The 16,213-nt window shown below is 44.3% G+C and overlaps 1 protein-coding gene across 3 annotated transcripts in view; it reads right to left on the bottom strand.

Moving 5' to 3' along the window:
- Positions 1-10,363, bottom strand: part of LOC132474254 (neprilysin-like) — a 31,655-nt gene extending 21,292 nt beyond the window's left edge. The window contains exons 1-4 of one of the 3 annotated variants that reach the window (XM_060074831.1): positions 9,847-10,363; positions 5,499-5,678; positions 4,088-4,123; positions 3,058-3,219 (exon numbers count right to left, since the gene is read on the bottom strand). In XM_060074831.1, the coding sequence (XP_059930814.1) occupies positions 3,058-3,219; positions 4,088-4,123; positions 5,499-5,678; positions 9,847-9,880 (412 nt within the window). In that variant the 5' untranslated portion in view covers positions 9,881-10,363. Of the gene's footprint in view, positions 1-3,057; positions 3,220-4,087; positions 4,124-5,498; positions 5,679-5,890; positions 6,528-9,846 lie in introns of those variants that run through there. The other 2 variants (XM_060074832.1, XM_060074833.1) reach the window with 2 other exon arrangements.
- Positions 10,364-16,213: the final 5,850 nt, after the last annotated feature.

Genomic DNA, 16,213 nt, shown 5'->3' with positions numbered 1-16,213 from the left:
CTACCCTTTGGGGATAGATAACTCTCTATCTTTGTATTCAAGCGACCCAAAATGACAAAGTGGTCCGGTTCTCTCATGGTCAAATGTCTGTTATCAACAATCAGCCAGAACTCCAAGAAATCTGCAAAAAAAAACATCTTGAACCAGCCAGATAACACACATTTCTCCCTCATCTCGGTCCACTTATCCCTGTGATTCAGACCCTTATTCTGACCGTTGTGTCTCAACTACAACAGCAAATTAGAAAAATGTTTTGTGTTTGTTTGTTTCGGGAACTTGAGCACACTTATCAACATCTTTCCCAGATCCTCTTTCCAAGGATATCGATTCCTTCCTTGTTTAATTTTTTTCAATTTCGGTAACAATTTATGACTAAGGTGCATAAAAAGGTGCATGAACTGTTAATTACCATAAGTGAATGCAGTATTAAGTACTAATATATGGCATTAACATGAGGGCTAGGGTAAAGGTTAGAGTAAGGGTTAGTGGCTTCACCCTGTAATTATTGATTGTAGGCTATATTAAATAATGTGACAGCATGAACTTATTGAACATGACCACCATTGGTGAATAATTACTTGCGAGACCAATAGTTAACCGATGATCATTGTTAGCTAATCATTTCTCAATACTTAGCTAAAGTAATAGTAATAATGGTTAATAAATGTGTTTGTACTGTCAAGTGTTACACCTTATTCTTTAATCTTACAAGATGGATAGCTCATTCTCTCTATTTGAAATGGGAGTCCCCAGTCTCCAGTGTGTAATAACAACGCTAACAAGATGTCTCTGCCCTGGGTAAAGGTGCTGTAGGTAAGCTATCATTTCAGAGTAATTGGTTGGAAATGGCCCTGCGATCCGTCAGCCATTAGTGAGGGAGAAGCTTTCTCCTCCCTCCCTCTCTCCCCTCTTCTCTCGACCTCTCTCCCTGCCTGATCTCTCCCCCTCTGTTCCATCTCCCTTCACTCTCCTTCTTTTGACCTCTGTCTCTCCATCCCTCCCTTCTCATTTCACCCTCATCCCCCTTCCCATCCCCCACCATCTCGTTAAACATCCAATAACCCCAACCTCACTCGTTCATAACCTCTCCCTCCCTCCCCTCACCTCTCACACTCTCTCCTTCCCAACTCTCTCTCTCTCTCTCTCTCTCTCTCTCTCTCTCTCTCCTTCCCAACTCTCTCTCTCTCTCTCTCTCTCTCTCTCTCTCTCTCTCTCTCCTTCCCAACTCTCTCTCTCTCTCTCTCTCTCCTTCCAACTCTCTCTCTCTCTCTCTCTCCTTCCCAACTCTCTCTCTCTCTCCTTCCCCCACCTCTCCTCTCTCCCACCCCTCCAACTCTCTCTCTCTCTCTCTCTCTCTCTCTCTCTCTCTCTCTCTCTCTCTCTCTCTCTCTCTCTCTCTCTCTCTCTCTCTCTTTCTCATTACCTCTCTGGAATCTCACCTAAAGCAACTTTAAGGGCAGGTGAACCACCAGAGACACAACCATAAACTCGCACACACTCACAGTCTGAACGCTTTAATAATATGCAGTGGGACCCACATGCACACCAACACCCACACACACACAGAAACACTCACGCACACACACACACACACTCACACACACACATACAGACACTGGTGATGCCCAGCTCTGTTGACAAACTCAAGCCCCCATGCTGGCCAGCTCCGCTGCCAAATGCCCATGACATCTGTTACATCTCTACAGCCTGAATGCCTGGAGATCAGTTAGCAACGTCTCATGAGCACTTCATAATCCCAGGGCGCTGTCCTCAGAGCACCTCTACAAACACGTTGAGGTTAAGGAAAACTTTACAATGAATGCTGCTTCTTTTTCTTCTCGTCTCAGTGTATTTCAATCTAAACAGACTCCTTTGGGAAAAGGATTTTGCTTGCCATTAATTCCAATCCAAATCTCTGCCACACATAGATTCGCCATCATCCAGTGTGTAGAAAGTGAAGTACAGTTTAGATTCCCTTGCCATCCAACCAGTCCAATTAAAACAGTTTTAACACTTGTGTTTCATAATTATCTCTTCTACAACATTCCGAACAGTATCTACAGGTATGTGGACATCAATTCTAACAACAAGCTCAAGTGTCTCCAGCAACTGTTGACTTTGTTTAAGACCAAGTAGTAAGTACACTTTCCAGGAAGCAACTTGGCCTCAGGGTGTGTTGGAAGGAGAGATACTACATGAAGTATATATTGCCAATAAACCCATTAGGCCAGATGTGTTTTTTAACATTCCACTGAAACAGAGGAATGGAAAGTTCACTTTTGACTTTCCTGAAATCAAAGTTATGTGCACTTAGAATCACACACTGATGCCACCAGTACACAGCTTATGTTTCTCTGTTCCAGTTGTGTTTAATTGTGTCTGTGTGCATGTCTGTGTGTGTGTGTGTGTGTGTGTGTGTGTGTGTGCTTGCATGTTACTCTGTCTATGTTACTGCAAATAGATGTGTGTGTGTATGTGTGTGTTTCTGTTTGTGTGTGTGTGCGTGTGTGTGTGTGTGTGTGTGTGTGTGTGTGTGTGTGTGTGTGTGTGTGTGTGTGTGTGTGAGAGAGAGTGTATGTGTGTGTATTTGTGTGTTTGTGTGTGTGTCTGTGTGTATCTATATGGGCGTGTGTATATGTGAGGGTGTGTGAGTGTGCGTGTGAATTTGTGTATGTGTGTGTGTGCGTTTACGTGTGTGTGTGTGTATCTGTGTTGGTTTGTGTTTGTGTGATCATGTGCATTTGTTTGTGTATCTGTGTGTGTGTGTGTGTGTGTGCGCGTGTGTGTGCATGTGTGTATCTGCATGTTTATGTCTGTGTGCGTGAGTTTGTATGTGTGAGTGTTCCGTGTATCTGTATGTGTATCTGTGTGTGAGTGTGTGCTTGTGTATCTGTGCATGTCTTTGTATGTGTGTATTCGGTGTATCTTTGTGTATATCTGTGTGTGTGTGTGTGTGTGTGTGTGTGTGTGTGTGTGTGTGTGTGTGTGTGTGTGTGTGTGTGTGTGTGTGTGTGTGTGTATCGACGTGTTGGCCTCCCCGGTTGGCAGGCCTCTGACCTTTGAGGACAACCTCCAGGTCATCTCGCAGGATGTCAAAGGTGCTGTATCTGGAGCTGGTCTCGGGGATGATGTTTTTCTTCAGCCAGCCCCCGCAGGAATACTGATAGAAGTCCTCACACGGGTCCACGCTGGCGTCCATGTTCTCGATAAGGCGGGAGGCTGGGTGGAAGGAAAGAGAATCTATAAACCTTTTCCGGATCAACTACAATGGGCTATCAGGGGCGGGACTGAGTATGAGGAAGGATGTGCGTATTGATCACGCCCGATTGATGATGAAGGATCCCGGGGGTTGGGGCGTCGATGACTCCACCCCCCAAACTTGGGGTTCAGGGAAGTCGGAAATCAACAAATGAATACCTTTCTCTGTTTGACGGAAAATCACCTAAAAAGCTCAACTTCCTTTGCTGTCTTTTAGGTGTAATAACAACGTGATATATTGTATCTTAAGGGGAGCAAACAAATCATTATGACTTGTAATTAGTCGACCGGCATGCATAATTCTGGGCATTGTGTCAAGTTGAATAGTCTGCAATCAATCACAGCCTGGGACATTAAAGTCCTTCCAGTCAGATCGGAGTGATAGGAAGTGTGTTCGCTGTGATCTGTGTGTACTGGGGGGAGGAGAAACACTGAGGGTTTGGAAGACAGGCCGCTTGTTCTCACAGATATCTGTGCCGTGTTGTAGAGATGTGATCGCTAAGCGGCTAAGCGGCTAATCGGCTAATCGGGCAGCAGAGGAATAAAGATGGATGAAAAATGAAACATTAAAGAATTAGGCTTGCTAATCATAGAAACTGAGAGCTGATTAGATCACGGGAGAGGAAAACAATTGTTTAGGAGACTGCCGTGATTTTATAGGACTGTTGTGAGGTTTTACTATATGTTGTGTACTGCGCTTTTAATCTGTTTTTGTTATTCCGAAATTGCAACGATATGCCCATTGGCATATTTTTGGCAAAATATCATAGATACACACACACATACACACACACACACACACACACGCATAAACATGCAAGGTCCTTACCTGATTGTGTGCAGTCGGCAGTTGTGCAGATTTTATCTAGGACGAATTTTTAGATCATTATTCCGTGAAAACATTTATGGAGTCATTTATTGAAGAACCTCCACCTGCATCTCATCTTTTTTTCACAGCTTCCCTTCTCATCCATTTCAGAGTCTCTTGAACCATGGTGTGTTTAAAGTGTTTGTGTTATGTCTTACTGTCATGAATATTACAACTGCCACTCAAAGCCTTCCCATGCGGGAGACGACCTAAAGGCAGGGACTAACAAACAAGCAGAACAGAAGACATCCCCCCCCTCCCAAGACGAGGTCTACCCCCCTCCTCACAGGATGGTTTCTACATTCATCAGGTAGCACATGATAACGACCAGGATAATGAGGAACTACACCACTATAGCCCTATCCCAACTTAATCGCTTTAAAGCAGTGATAGAGCATTCTCACTTTCTTTATAAAGATACGCTCAACTGATGAAGTGGACATTCATTGTCTTCCTGTTCCACCGAACTCGCGGGTATGTATTTAAATATGGCATGAAATGTAAGGCATCATAATGTGGAGTTGAATTGATAGAGTGTGAGACTATGCATTGTTCTTGAGATGTATCACATCCAATAAAGAACGGCAGACACATCTTAGACCGTATCCCATTTTTCAATTGTCCCAAGTGACAATTGAAAAAGCAAACGGGACAATTCCACATCAACAAAGCTAAACTAAGTTTGAATCCAAAAGTTAGGTTCAATTGTTTCAAGGTTTCTGACCTTTTCGAAGTACAAATAATGAACCGGTTTCTACCAGCGTGACGGCAGACTGGTAGACTATGAGCCCACTAAAAAACCCTCTCCCAATATGTTGTGTGTGGCAGTAATAGTCCCTTTGCAGCAGTTTGAAAGGAAGAGATCAGGGTCGGACGCATTCACTCGTCGAAAAAACGCTGATCCAATGTTGTTCTTTGCACTTCGGTAATCATTTTGTTGTGTGTGCATATTCACGGGGTCGTTTCTTTCCCATGACGTTTCACATGCACACCTTTCAAGGCTACTTTGGAGTCAGCTGACGTTAATGGTCTAGTTGGTAGTTAAGGTGTTCCGAAGTGTTCTGGGTTCGAACCCCAGGGTCTGTAGCCCCGTAAGCATCCATAGGCATCAAGGATGCCTCAAAGACTCATCAAGGACGCCTGATCCTTGATGCCTAACCCCTAGATGCTAATTTGAAACTCATTAAGAAAGAAACGCTTTGGGTCACTCTGGTTAAAAGCATGACTAAAGAGGAATCATATTATAATCATGCAAAAATATATTAAGGCAGATCAAGCCCATAGAAATACTCCCACTCTGACGAAGGAGAATGTAATTGTAAGTGCTGCCGGGAGACAGGCAAGCAGACCCCGGCCCCTCCCCCGAGCTCACCGGCCTTCTGCGTGGCGAACAGAACGACGAGGGACACCACGATGATGAAGAGCAAGGTGACGATGGTGACCAGGCCGATCTCCAGCGAGGTCCAGCGGGGCTTCTTGGCCGACTTGGGGTGATGGGCGTTCTCCGTCATCTTCAGATCCCCTCCGTCAGACGCTGGCTGTGTCAACTCACCTGTCACCGGAGCGCGGGGGCGAGAAAGGAAGACAACGGAAAAATGAGGAACCAGAGTCAAATTTGAATAATGAAATAAAAGATGCGTTGGATTGGAAGAAAAGGAAGGGAAAAAAAAAACACAAGGAGGGAGAGGCAAATATTAAAGACGTGCTCGGTGTGTTAAACCACCCGCCGCGTAGTTAGTCGGTTAAAATGAAGTTCACCCTTACCCTTTAATATTCTCTCATTCAGGAGGAAAAGAGAGAGACTGTAAGAATGTGCAGCCGTTCCCTTGTGCTTGCTCGCCCTGAGCCTCCCCAAGCACTATTGTTTTTCCCTCGAAGGCCAAGGGGAAGCGTTACAAAGTGCGAGGAACACGTTGTAAAGACTAACTTTTAAGGCTTTAAAGGCAATTCATCCTTAATCCCGAATAAGCAACACTCCTCCCTCTCGCTCTCTCTCTCTGTTGCACTCTCCCTCTTTCTCACACACTCTCTCTCTCACTCTCTTTCACACACACACATTGACACACACAGACATCGATTTACAGGTCGGTTTGAGGTAAGACCAAGGGGATGAGGTGAGCATTCGAACAATGTGGCAAAGTCTGTCCCGATGAATTAGTAGAACGTTACGTACCTATGTTTGATAGCACTGCCTCATTTTCATTTCACAGAGACACTTCTAATAACCCCCTCGCACCCACACAAACACACACACACACACACACACACACACACACACACACACACACACACACACACACACACACACACACACACACACACACACACACACACACACACACGTGTACATGAATACATACACACACACTCACACACAAACAAACAGACAAGAATGTACAAGAATACACACAAAAATGTACAGACCTACACACTCTCTCTATCTCTTTTACACACAAATACACTCTCACACACATACACACACACACACACACACACACACACAAACACACACACACACACACACACACACACACACACACACACACACACACACACACACACACACACACACACACAGACACAGACACACATTTTATAATGCTTCCTGTTGCCACATGCTCTTCGGGGAAAGAAAATGATTTACAACAGGTTAGAATAAAGTTAGACTCTTAACCAGTCGTGTATACCTCAATAAATCTAAGTCAACGCTATTGGCCTTGCCAAATCCCTTTCATTTACCATTCACTAGGCGCTTAAGAATTATTTATCTCAGGTGTTGAACACCGTGGCAAGAACCCATTACTTCTCGGCTGGGAGTCCATTTATCAACACTGAAACACTGTATTTCTGGGGATGTGAGCTCAGCACTGATCAAACGAGCAGAAAAAGGAAGAATAACTATGATAACAATAACTGATACACGATACAACATTCTTGTCCATGACTAGTCAAGCTTACAAAACAAGAAAGCACGGCTTCTCCTTTGGAAAGTGTTGAAGCACAGTGACATCCTCGTTAGTGACGGGCTCAGATATACAGCGTGCTCGGACGTCCCACTGGGTCAGAGACAGCCCTCCCTCTCTGAAGGGGTCTGCTGGGGCTGCACTGGGCCCCCCAGCAGCGGACCGGAGGAACACAGCGACGGCAGACCCTCGGTCTACACTGAAACCACTCTGCTCAATGCGTATGCTGGCCCACTGCCGTATCCATCCAGCCTCTTGTGATTCGTTCTGTCAGCATGAGAAGGTCAGGGTGATCGGAGGAAGATAGCGTCTACGGTGCCCGTTTGTGTGTTTGTTTTTTATCATTTTCACCACTGCGTCGTTAAATAAAACAAACATCAAAACAACTTCTTTAACTAATTAGTGATATGGTCTAGTGATGTTATCATTTCATGTTAGTGTCGAGCTGAAACCATAGTTAATTCATGCTTTTAACCTTTCCTCGAACGTAATTCAGTCCCACAATCTGTCGCACTGCTTTGAACACAGTCTAAAGGATTTTGCAGTCCTTTACCATGCTTGTATTAACGGACAGAAAATAAATTACAGGACTGTTTGATGATTTCTAAATAGGAAAATAAACAACACACACACACGCAAGCACGCATACACACAGAAACACACGCACACACACACAAACACACACACACATACACACACACACACACACACACTCACACACACACACACACACACACACAAACACAAAAACGCATACCCACATTCATAGACGTAAACAATACATTAAGGGCAAAATGTGGGAAAAAGGAGTGAGGGTTTGAAATAAGCCTGTATTAGCATGAGAAGTTAATAATCACTTTCCCTCACACGATGTCACTTTCCCTCATCGCACGTTCTTTTCGACATTAATAACACAAAAAAGCTGGAATGTGACAGCTTAAAAACAACCGTATGTTACGCAACGGGTGGGGGAGCGTGTTTTTGTGTGTGTGTGTGTGTGTGTGTGTGTGTGTGTGTGTGTGTGTGTGTGTGTGTGTGTGTGTGTGTGTGTGTGTGTGTGTGTGTGTGTGTGTGTGTGTGTGTGTGTGTGTGTGTGTGTGCGAGCGTGTACTTGAGCGTGTGGATGTCATTGTGTAGGTCCAGGCGAAAGATGCACTTTGTGTGACAGGCAAATTATACGTGCATTGCAAGCAGTGGCTGTCTCTAGTGAGGGGAAGGGGGGAGGGGGGTCCAGGAGATTTCAACCACGTTAATTGGCCAACTTCGTCTCAGTGTTTACGTTAAGCAAGTGAGATTTGAACGGGGGTCTTTAACTCCTCACACACACATGGAGCCGAGGTCCTCGGACACTGCACATGACTCATCGGGGACTTAACTTAAAAAAAAAAGTGCAACTTCAACGCGCAATAACTCAATTAATAATTGACTTACCACGAGGCGTGCGTCTCCAGGTGCATTTTCCTTCCTGTTATAATCGCGAGCTGTTTTGTATGTGCAGGCCCCCTTCCCTCTGGAGAACTCCACAATCTTTTTCAGATTGGGCCCATCGTTCATCAAGAAGGAGGACCCGCGCGGACAGAGGAGTGTGCGCTCCTCATCACCAAGTCTCCTCACATCCCAGAATTACTCTCCAGCTAATTAAGTTGTTCCAATACATAATAAGCTGCGGCCTACGTGGACTTAGAATAACCCTATCGTTGGGTGTACAACTCCAGCCCAGTGGAGAGACGGGGAGTTGACCATGTGTCGTGTTCAGACGGACCTGATCGTTCTCTCAGGGTCGTTTCGCTTTTGCTTCACTAGGTTGTGTGTGTGTGTGTGTGTGTGTGTGTGTGTGTGTGTGTGTGTGTGTGTGCGTGTGCGTGTGTGTGTGTGTGTGTTGCCTTGCAGGATGCAGTTCAAACCATATCCTACGTTCGTCTACGTTGAACTTTAAAGAATATAATTATGGAATTGTTTTGTACTTTACTTAAATTGAACAAAAAGTTTAGACCCAAACAGCTGCGACTGAGTCCAACCAAAAGACATCCCCCATGCGGTTGAATGGACGCCAGAGTCCGATCTCCTGTTGCACATCGCAGAGTGCAAGGGACGATCAACTAGTGTCACCTCATGCACACACGCCTATATACACGCATATACACACACACACACACACACACACACACACACACACACACACACACACACACACACACACACACACACACACACACACACACACACACACACACACACACACACACACAAACACTCACTCACTCACCTACTCTCTCACTCATTCACACACCCACCCACACACACACACACACAAATTGCAAACATATGGACTCACATACACACACAGACACACCCAGAAACACACACATACACACACGACCACTCTCTCTCTCTCTCTCTCTCTCTCTCTCTCTCTCTCTCTCTCTCTCTCTCTCTCTCTCTCTCTCTCTCTCTCTCTCTCTCTCTCTCTCTCTCTCTCTCACGCACACGCACACGCACACGCACAAACACATACATCAACCTGGCCAGATGAATAGTTTCCGCCAGGCACCGGAGCGCACACACACAAACAGCGAGCCGACGCGCACATCCAGGCGCGCACACGCACCCTCTCCCCGGCACACGAACAAACACACACACACACACACACACACACACACACACACACACACACACACACACACACACACACACACACACACACACACACACACACACATCAGGTACAACACGCTGTTTGGCGGAATCACGACTTACCAGGTGTTTTTCGTTCGATTATATAAACGGGCATCACCTCCACTAATCACACATTCTCCAGAATCCACTGAGGGAGCGTGGAGTGAAAATAAGGAAAACAGTAACCTATCCACTGGCGTTAACGCGGACGTGTAGCGCAGAACGTATTCCGCCTTTATGTGCGTAAGAGCGGCACACGAGGAGGGCACATGGAGACAAATACCAATACCTACAAAATCTATACGGAACGGAAGCGTGGAATCCCGGTAGGCGGTGGATAAGCGCAAGTCAAAAATGCTTGAAAGTAGGTGATTAGGTGAGGAGATCCCGATCGACCGGCGTTGGACGCACAAGGCTGTAGCACGGGCAGATGGGGGGAGCCCTCTGGAGTTCCTCGGTTACCGGTTACTCGGTGGCTCCTCTGGAAAGCAAAGTCTCGGAGTGACCCTGCGGAGCGGCACGGGCTGGCACTTGTTCCTAAATAGCCCGAGGGTTGCGGGTTCAGGTGGATGGTGGCTCTGTGGAGGACGACCCATTTCAATCCACTGTCTACCCCCCCTCCCCCCCCCCCCCCCCCTCCCCCTAGTCGATGGAGACATGACGCCTGAGCCCGACTGCTCCGTTCCCCACCGTCCTGTCAAACGTGTCCTGGAGACATGCTGGGATACTGTAGGAGGCTGCGTGCGCTCATTAACGTTGTGTTCTGAAGGGATAAGCAGTGTTTCCATACTTATTTGTGAATGCTTTCTGGGGGTGCTAATTGGGTTTGACTGGATGCGATTGCTTTCCTTTTTTGGCTGAATTGTTTTTCGATGTATTTAATGCAAACCCAGAATGACTGTCACCTTGACTCGATTAAAGTACTCAAGTAAAAAAGTTCTCGCCTTTTATCGAGATGAAAAAAAACGAAAACGTTGCACCTCGTGTCTTCTTATTAACTCTTATCATCAAGCAACCTATTCATGTTTTTAACGTTAGACCTTGGAATAGTCTGAGCGGCGGGAATCGTTTTGAGGGACATTTGGACTGTGAGTCAGAGTGTCCTCCCTGGTTCTATTGTCACATCTTGTTAGCGAACTCTACATTTTCCAGCAGCTCTTCTCATTGGCCATTAAAACCACATGAGTAATAGCCTTCTTCCATATGGATCCATTCAACTCAGCATTACGACAGTAGGCCTACAGGTACTTTTTATGACAGGCCAGATTGTTTTTCTACAAGATATAAAAAACAAAATGGGGTTATCCAATCATACTAAATAGTCAGCCTATGGTTTTAGATGGAATAGTTCTTACAGACAGAATTGATTGACAGTTGATGGGGCTAGAGATAATAGCATAATAATGTCATAATAACGTGCAGCATGAATGAGCTCCCCCATTATTCAAACTGATGTGTAGGAATTTGCATAATAAGGACAATGTGGTTCATTTGTTAAACATAAGATAACTGAATCCCCACATCAGTTCAGCCACTGAAGGGCTGAATGGCTCCTTGCCCAAACACAACAGATTTTGGCTGAGGATTTGGATCATGGGGAAAATGGCTCTCTATCTACCGCCCATACTAGAAGTCGGGCCACTTGCCCCTTTGAACAGCAAGGAAGGTCTCCACCAGCTGTCCAGACACTCGTTACCATTTTGGATCTTGTTTATTTTCCCACAGTTTAAGTCGTAGTTTAGGTCATATCCTCATTCTAAATGTGCTTGTGGTCTGGTTGTAGAACGTCTTCCTCCTACTGGCGGACGTATGACTCCATGTTCTCTGAGGACATATTTGATACGTCATAACAAGCTGACATTGAACCGTTTCCTTTTGCGGTCCCCTGTTGCTTCTTCTTTAGTAATGAAGACATGAGGCGCAAAGGCCTCCCGTTGTGGAAATGTACCCTTGTAATAATATCACCAATGATATGTCCTTCTTGACATTATCAACAGTTAATTTAACAAGCCGTGGCATAAATTATCCTTGCATCTAGAGACAGCTCGATCCCTCTCTCCAATTGAAAGATGATATGTTTTTGAAGGTTTGCATTGCAAATGCAGCCGAGAAGTCTCATAGACAAGAAGTGGGATACATGTCAACCCCCTTCACGCCTTAACCGTGGTAATCCCTCAAGTTGTCTTCAGACATGTGTACTTGCCAATTAGCTCTCCCACCATGCCTGAAGCGACGGCCAATCCACACTCTCCACAACAGTCGTCAACGTCATTATCCCCAACTTCCATTGTTGCTGTTAATATAATACCCTAAATCTTTGGATGTTACTCACCACAAGAACGTTTCCCCGACAAGGACACCTTGTCCAGAAGATCAATGCACCTATTGATTCTCTGAAGTTGCTCGGTACCTGGCAATAGAGAGAGGAAGGGAGTTCTGGGTGCAAGGCTAATCTATGCAAAAGTGTATTGAATTAACTAGCAATAAAGTAAAGAGGCTTGTGTAATGTGCGCTATTATTCTTCTCCCACGACACTTTCCCCTGGAGGCATGGCACCAGACGTACCACCCTTGTCTCCTCCGGCCACATGATCAGGTAGAACATCTCAGTGTCACCCCCACCTGCCAACTCGAGAAGAGCTGACTGAGTGCAGCCCTTCCCAGCCTGCCCCAGGAAGATGAAGGCCTGGGTTCACCTGGTGGTGTGGGGTTGTGTCAGTTTGCTCGAAACCGAAGTTCACCGCCTCTTCTTGTCTCTTTCATGTTATCTCTGAGGTGATTGAGATTAGCTTCCCTTCACTCCCTGGATTTATCTGGGAATGAACGTTGGCTGCACACCATGCTGGCAGTGGATCCCACGTCTGTTATCATCTCCAGCTCATGCCCTGCTGGGATGGGCTGTCTGTACACCGTTCCTGTAACCCCCTCTCCCTGGATCTCCAGTGGTGGAAGATGTAGCTTGAAGGATATAATTAGACCACATGATGGCTCCAGGTGATGTCTACTCTATCCCCGTAGGTAACCATTAGAGGCTTTGAACGGGAGAGCCCTTACCTAAAGGATACAGGTCAGCAGTTCACCGAATGATATACATGATGCATACATTTCCTGGAAGCAAATACCACTTAAGGTGGTGTAGATGTTTCCATGTTGTTCTGTTCAATTAGCCATGAAGACAGATGAGTAGGCAGCGGTCTCAGGTGTGCAACGCAACGGCACCAGGAAGTGGGCCTGGGAGACAACGTTGTTAGGATTAATTTAAACCTTTGGGCCAGAATATATTTACTAAACTAAGTGAATATCAACCAAATCTATTTTATATGATTGCCTTCCATCTTGTATTGGATTTCCTTCAGGCCGCTTTTGGGATCAAATTAACGTTTCTAAAGTATTTTCTGAAAAAAAAGCCTCAACAGCAATTTGTTTTCACTGAGCTTGAGGGAGAAGTAATTTCTAGCTAGATAACTCGGTAGAAATATGAGGTTACCGGGTCAAAAGATTGCATCTGCAGCCGCATGAAAAATCTCTTTGAGCACAAGAGACAGTTGCTGATTAATTTAGCCCCAAACATATTATTTTTTATTCATTTATTTCATGCATAATCCTGGATTATGTATGAACGTACTGTAACAGGTTCCTTTTATCTTCAGAATAATTATGTATGGTTGTCTTTTTCTTCTTCTTAAACTACACAGTATCTGCTACAGTATCAAGTGATCATCCATGACGACGTTACGCGTGATGTTAATTTGGGATTTTAGTGAAAGAAAAGCATGTTGCTAATTTAATTGCTTTTTTTTCATACAAACTCCAGTCTTCTGTCCTAAAAAGAACATTAGCATGCAGTGTAATGACCGTGGCCATAGTTTTTAATCTTGTCCATTGTTGTGCTCCATGTTTGCTCCGTAGCGTACCGTTAGCCATTTGTGAACTCAGCAAGTTCAAACCACCTGAAGAGAATTGGATTTTAATTGCTTCGTGTCAAAGGAGACGGAGGAGAGGAGTGCAGGCCGTGATAGGACTTACACCGGAGAGAAGCCACGGCCGTCTAGAGGAACAAACACAACAGGTGCTCTCCTTTGCTTCTGACATGCTCCTCACAATTGAAATGATTATTTTTAGTCAATTTAAGATTTTGTCATTCATACTGGAAGAAATAATAAGGCAAATGAACAAGTAAAATACTGTTTCAGATGCAATTACAATAAGAAAGATATATTTTATTAATCCCAGACAGGACATTTGGGATGCATTGTATGCAATGTATTATTATACCTATTGATGAAGCTCATATGCTGAGCTGTCACTCACAGTAGTGAAGTACTTGCATATAATTCCATTTACAGCACTTGATTTTGCATGCATAATGTATGCCGTAGTGTGTATGTGTTTGAACTGGATTCGGATTGCATACTGCATTAATATGGGTAGCCTGAATTCATATTGAGATTGGATCCCTCTTTCCCTTGGAAATTAAGACTGTCACTGCTACTGTTGTATTTACATAATGGAGGTGGTAGCATCTAGGAAGTCATAATTCTGAGTCATTTCTTCATATTGTCAGACAGCCAGCGAAAGCACATTTCATATTTCAAAGAAACCTTAAATAATGCATTTCTGGGTTTGTTTGTGTATTTACCATATGTTGTAGTCCCATTGCAAATCACATTACAACATTATCGATCAGTCCAAATCAATACCTATGAACCACTTCCAGAGGGTGGTTTAGCATTGTAATGACTTAGCATACATGTTAATGCCAGGTGTATCATTGGGGAAATTAGGATGGCATTCACAGCCAATCGAGGGAGAACATGTTACCCTTGAATCTCAAGAAGAGTAATGTTTGTATGAATAGAAAGCAGATGGACAAACCCTCTGCGCCCTGTGTATGGAAATTCATTCAGCAATAACACTGACTTCTGTCGAGAAAGGCAGTTCTCCAATCGCTCGATTTGGGCTTCATTGAAAAGTAATACTGACCTGTTTGCAGCAACCCATCACCCAAGGAAATAGACATTTTTCAGTTTAAAGAAAAGCTCCACTACCCAAGCAGCTTCCAAACACAATCATATGCTAAATTACATGGCACAAACGGAGAGAAGAAGGAAGGATTTTTGGTCACTTAAGCTCACATCCACTTTTCAAATCTATTTTTCAATTCACTATTAGAGAATATTGTCTCGGCTCTGCAGCAAAATGAAGCTTTTTCCAGGGTTTCATTCCAAATAGATTCATACCATATTCATTACACCTGAGGTTATATACCTGAGGCAAACCCTGCCTGCTGTTTCAAAGTCTGGTTAAAGACCTTTCAGAAAAGCTTTTAACTGTTAACCTAACCTACTTTTTATGGTTTGCCTCTTTGCGGACACTTTGTAACTTGTTAAGAAATTAGCTTTATAAATGAAGGTTGTTATAGATCCATTTCCCATGGAGGTAAATGCCTTTCAAAGTATACACATGTACATGCATGTACAGGCATTTTAGTCTTCTACAGGAATTAACTATCATTAAGCTAATTATGAAGCACTGACCAAATAAGCCACAACTGATTGCATTATAAATGGCTATGAAAAGAATGTGAAAATCTTCATAGTCTGCTGAAAATCCTGTGTAGACATGTCCAAGCAGACAAGACAATTGGAACACAATGACTATAAATCCTAACAATAATAAAAAAACTGGCCTTGTCACCTACCCTGCTGTGGGGAAAAGTAATTTTGAAAAAATAACATTCTGTGTATTTCGAATTCACAGAATACTATGCGTTGTATGGCATGAAGGGAACTATGGGCTCATAAAAAAACTGATGTTCAAATTCAATGAAGTAGGAGAATCAAAGACGGCATTCCAAAAGAGTTTGGATAACGAACACCAAATTAATGACCATGTATGCAGTAAGGTAAAGCAATGGAACGACTAAATGGGTAGTTAAACATCCAGGCAATCTACCTGGATAGCCACCAGATGATTGTTAAAGTCTGGAAATGGCTGAGAAGTGAAATAACAAAAAAGGTCTGAATTGTTGAAAATCAGACCAACGTTAACACAACCGTGCCACGGTGCCATCTGGCTGTTTTTAGTACAAGACTTAATTAAAAACTTTGAGTAAATAACAGTGAACTTCTAGGAAGTATGACCCGTTCCATATGGCATCGGTGGATCAGTCCAGAGGAGAAGCAGAGAGGTGGTGAGCGAGGCGCAGTATATGTGTGGGCCATAGTCGTTATTCTCACAAGGGAAAGGTTGTGCCTTCAGACGTAATGCCTCCAAGGTGTCCTCACCAACACTGATCCTAGATGGGAGATTAAAGATAAAGATGTATCCGTTTCCATCCACCACGTCGGAGATCACATCAGTCAGGCCGACAACAGGATGTAGATTTGGAGAAAATATGCGACTATTAAGATTCACAGTGGCCACTAAATCGCCTACGCCCGCGGTAC

Source organism: Gadus macrocephalus, chromosome 16 (genome assembly GCF_031168955.1).
Source record: "Gadus macrocephalus chromosome 16, ASM3116895v1".
NCBI lineage: Eukaryota > Metazoa > Chordata > Actinopteri > Gadiformes > Gadidae > Gadus > Gadus macrocephalus.
This window is presented reverse-complemented; position numbering and strand designations above follow the sequence as displayed.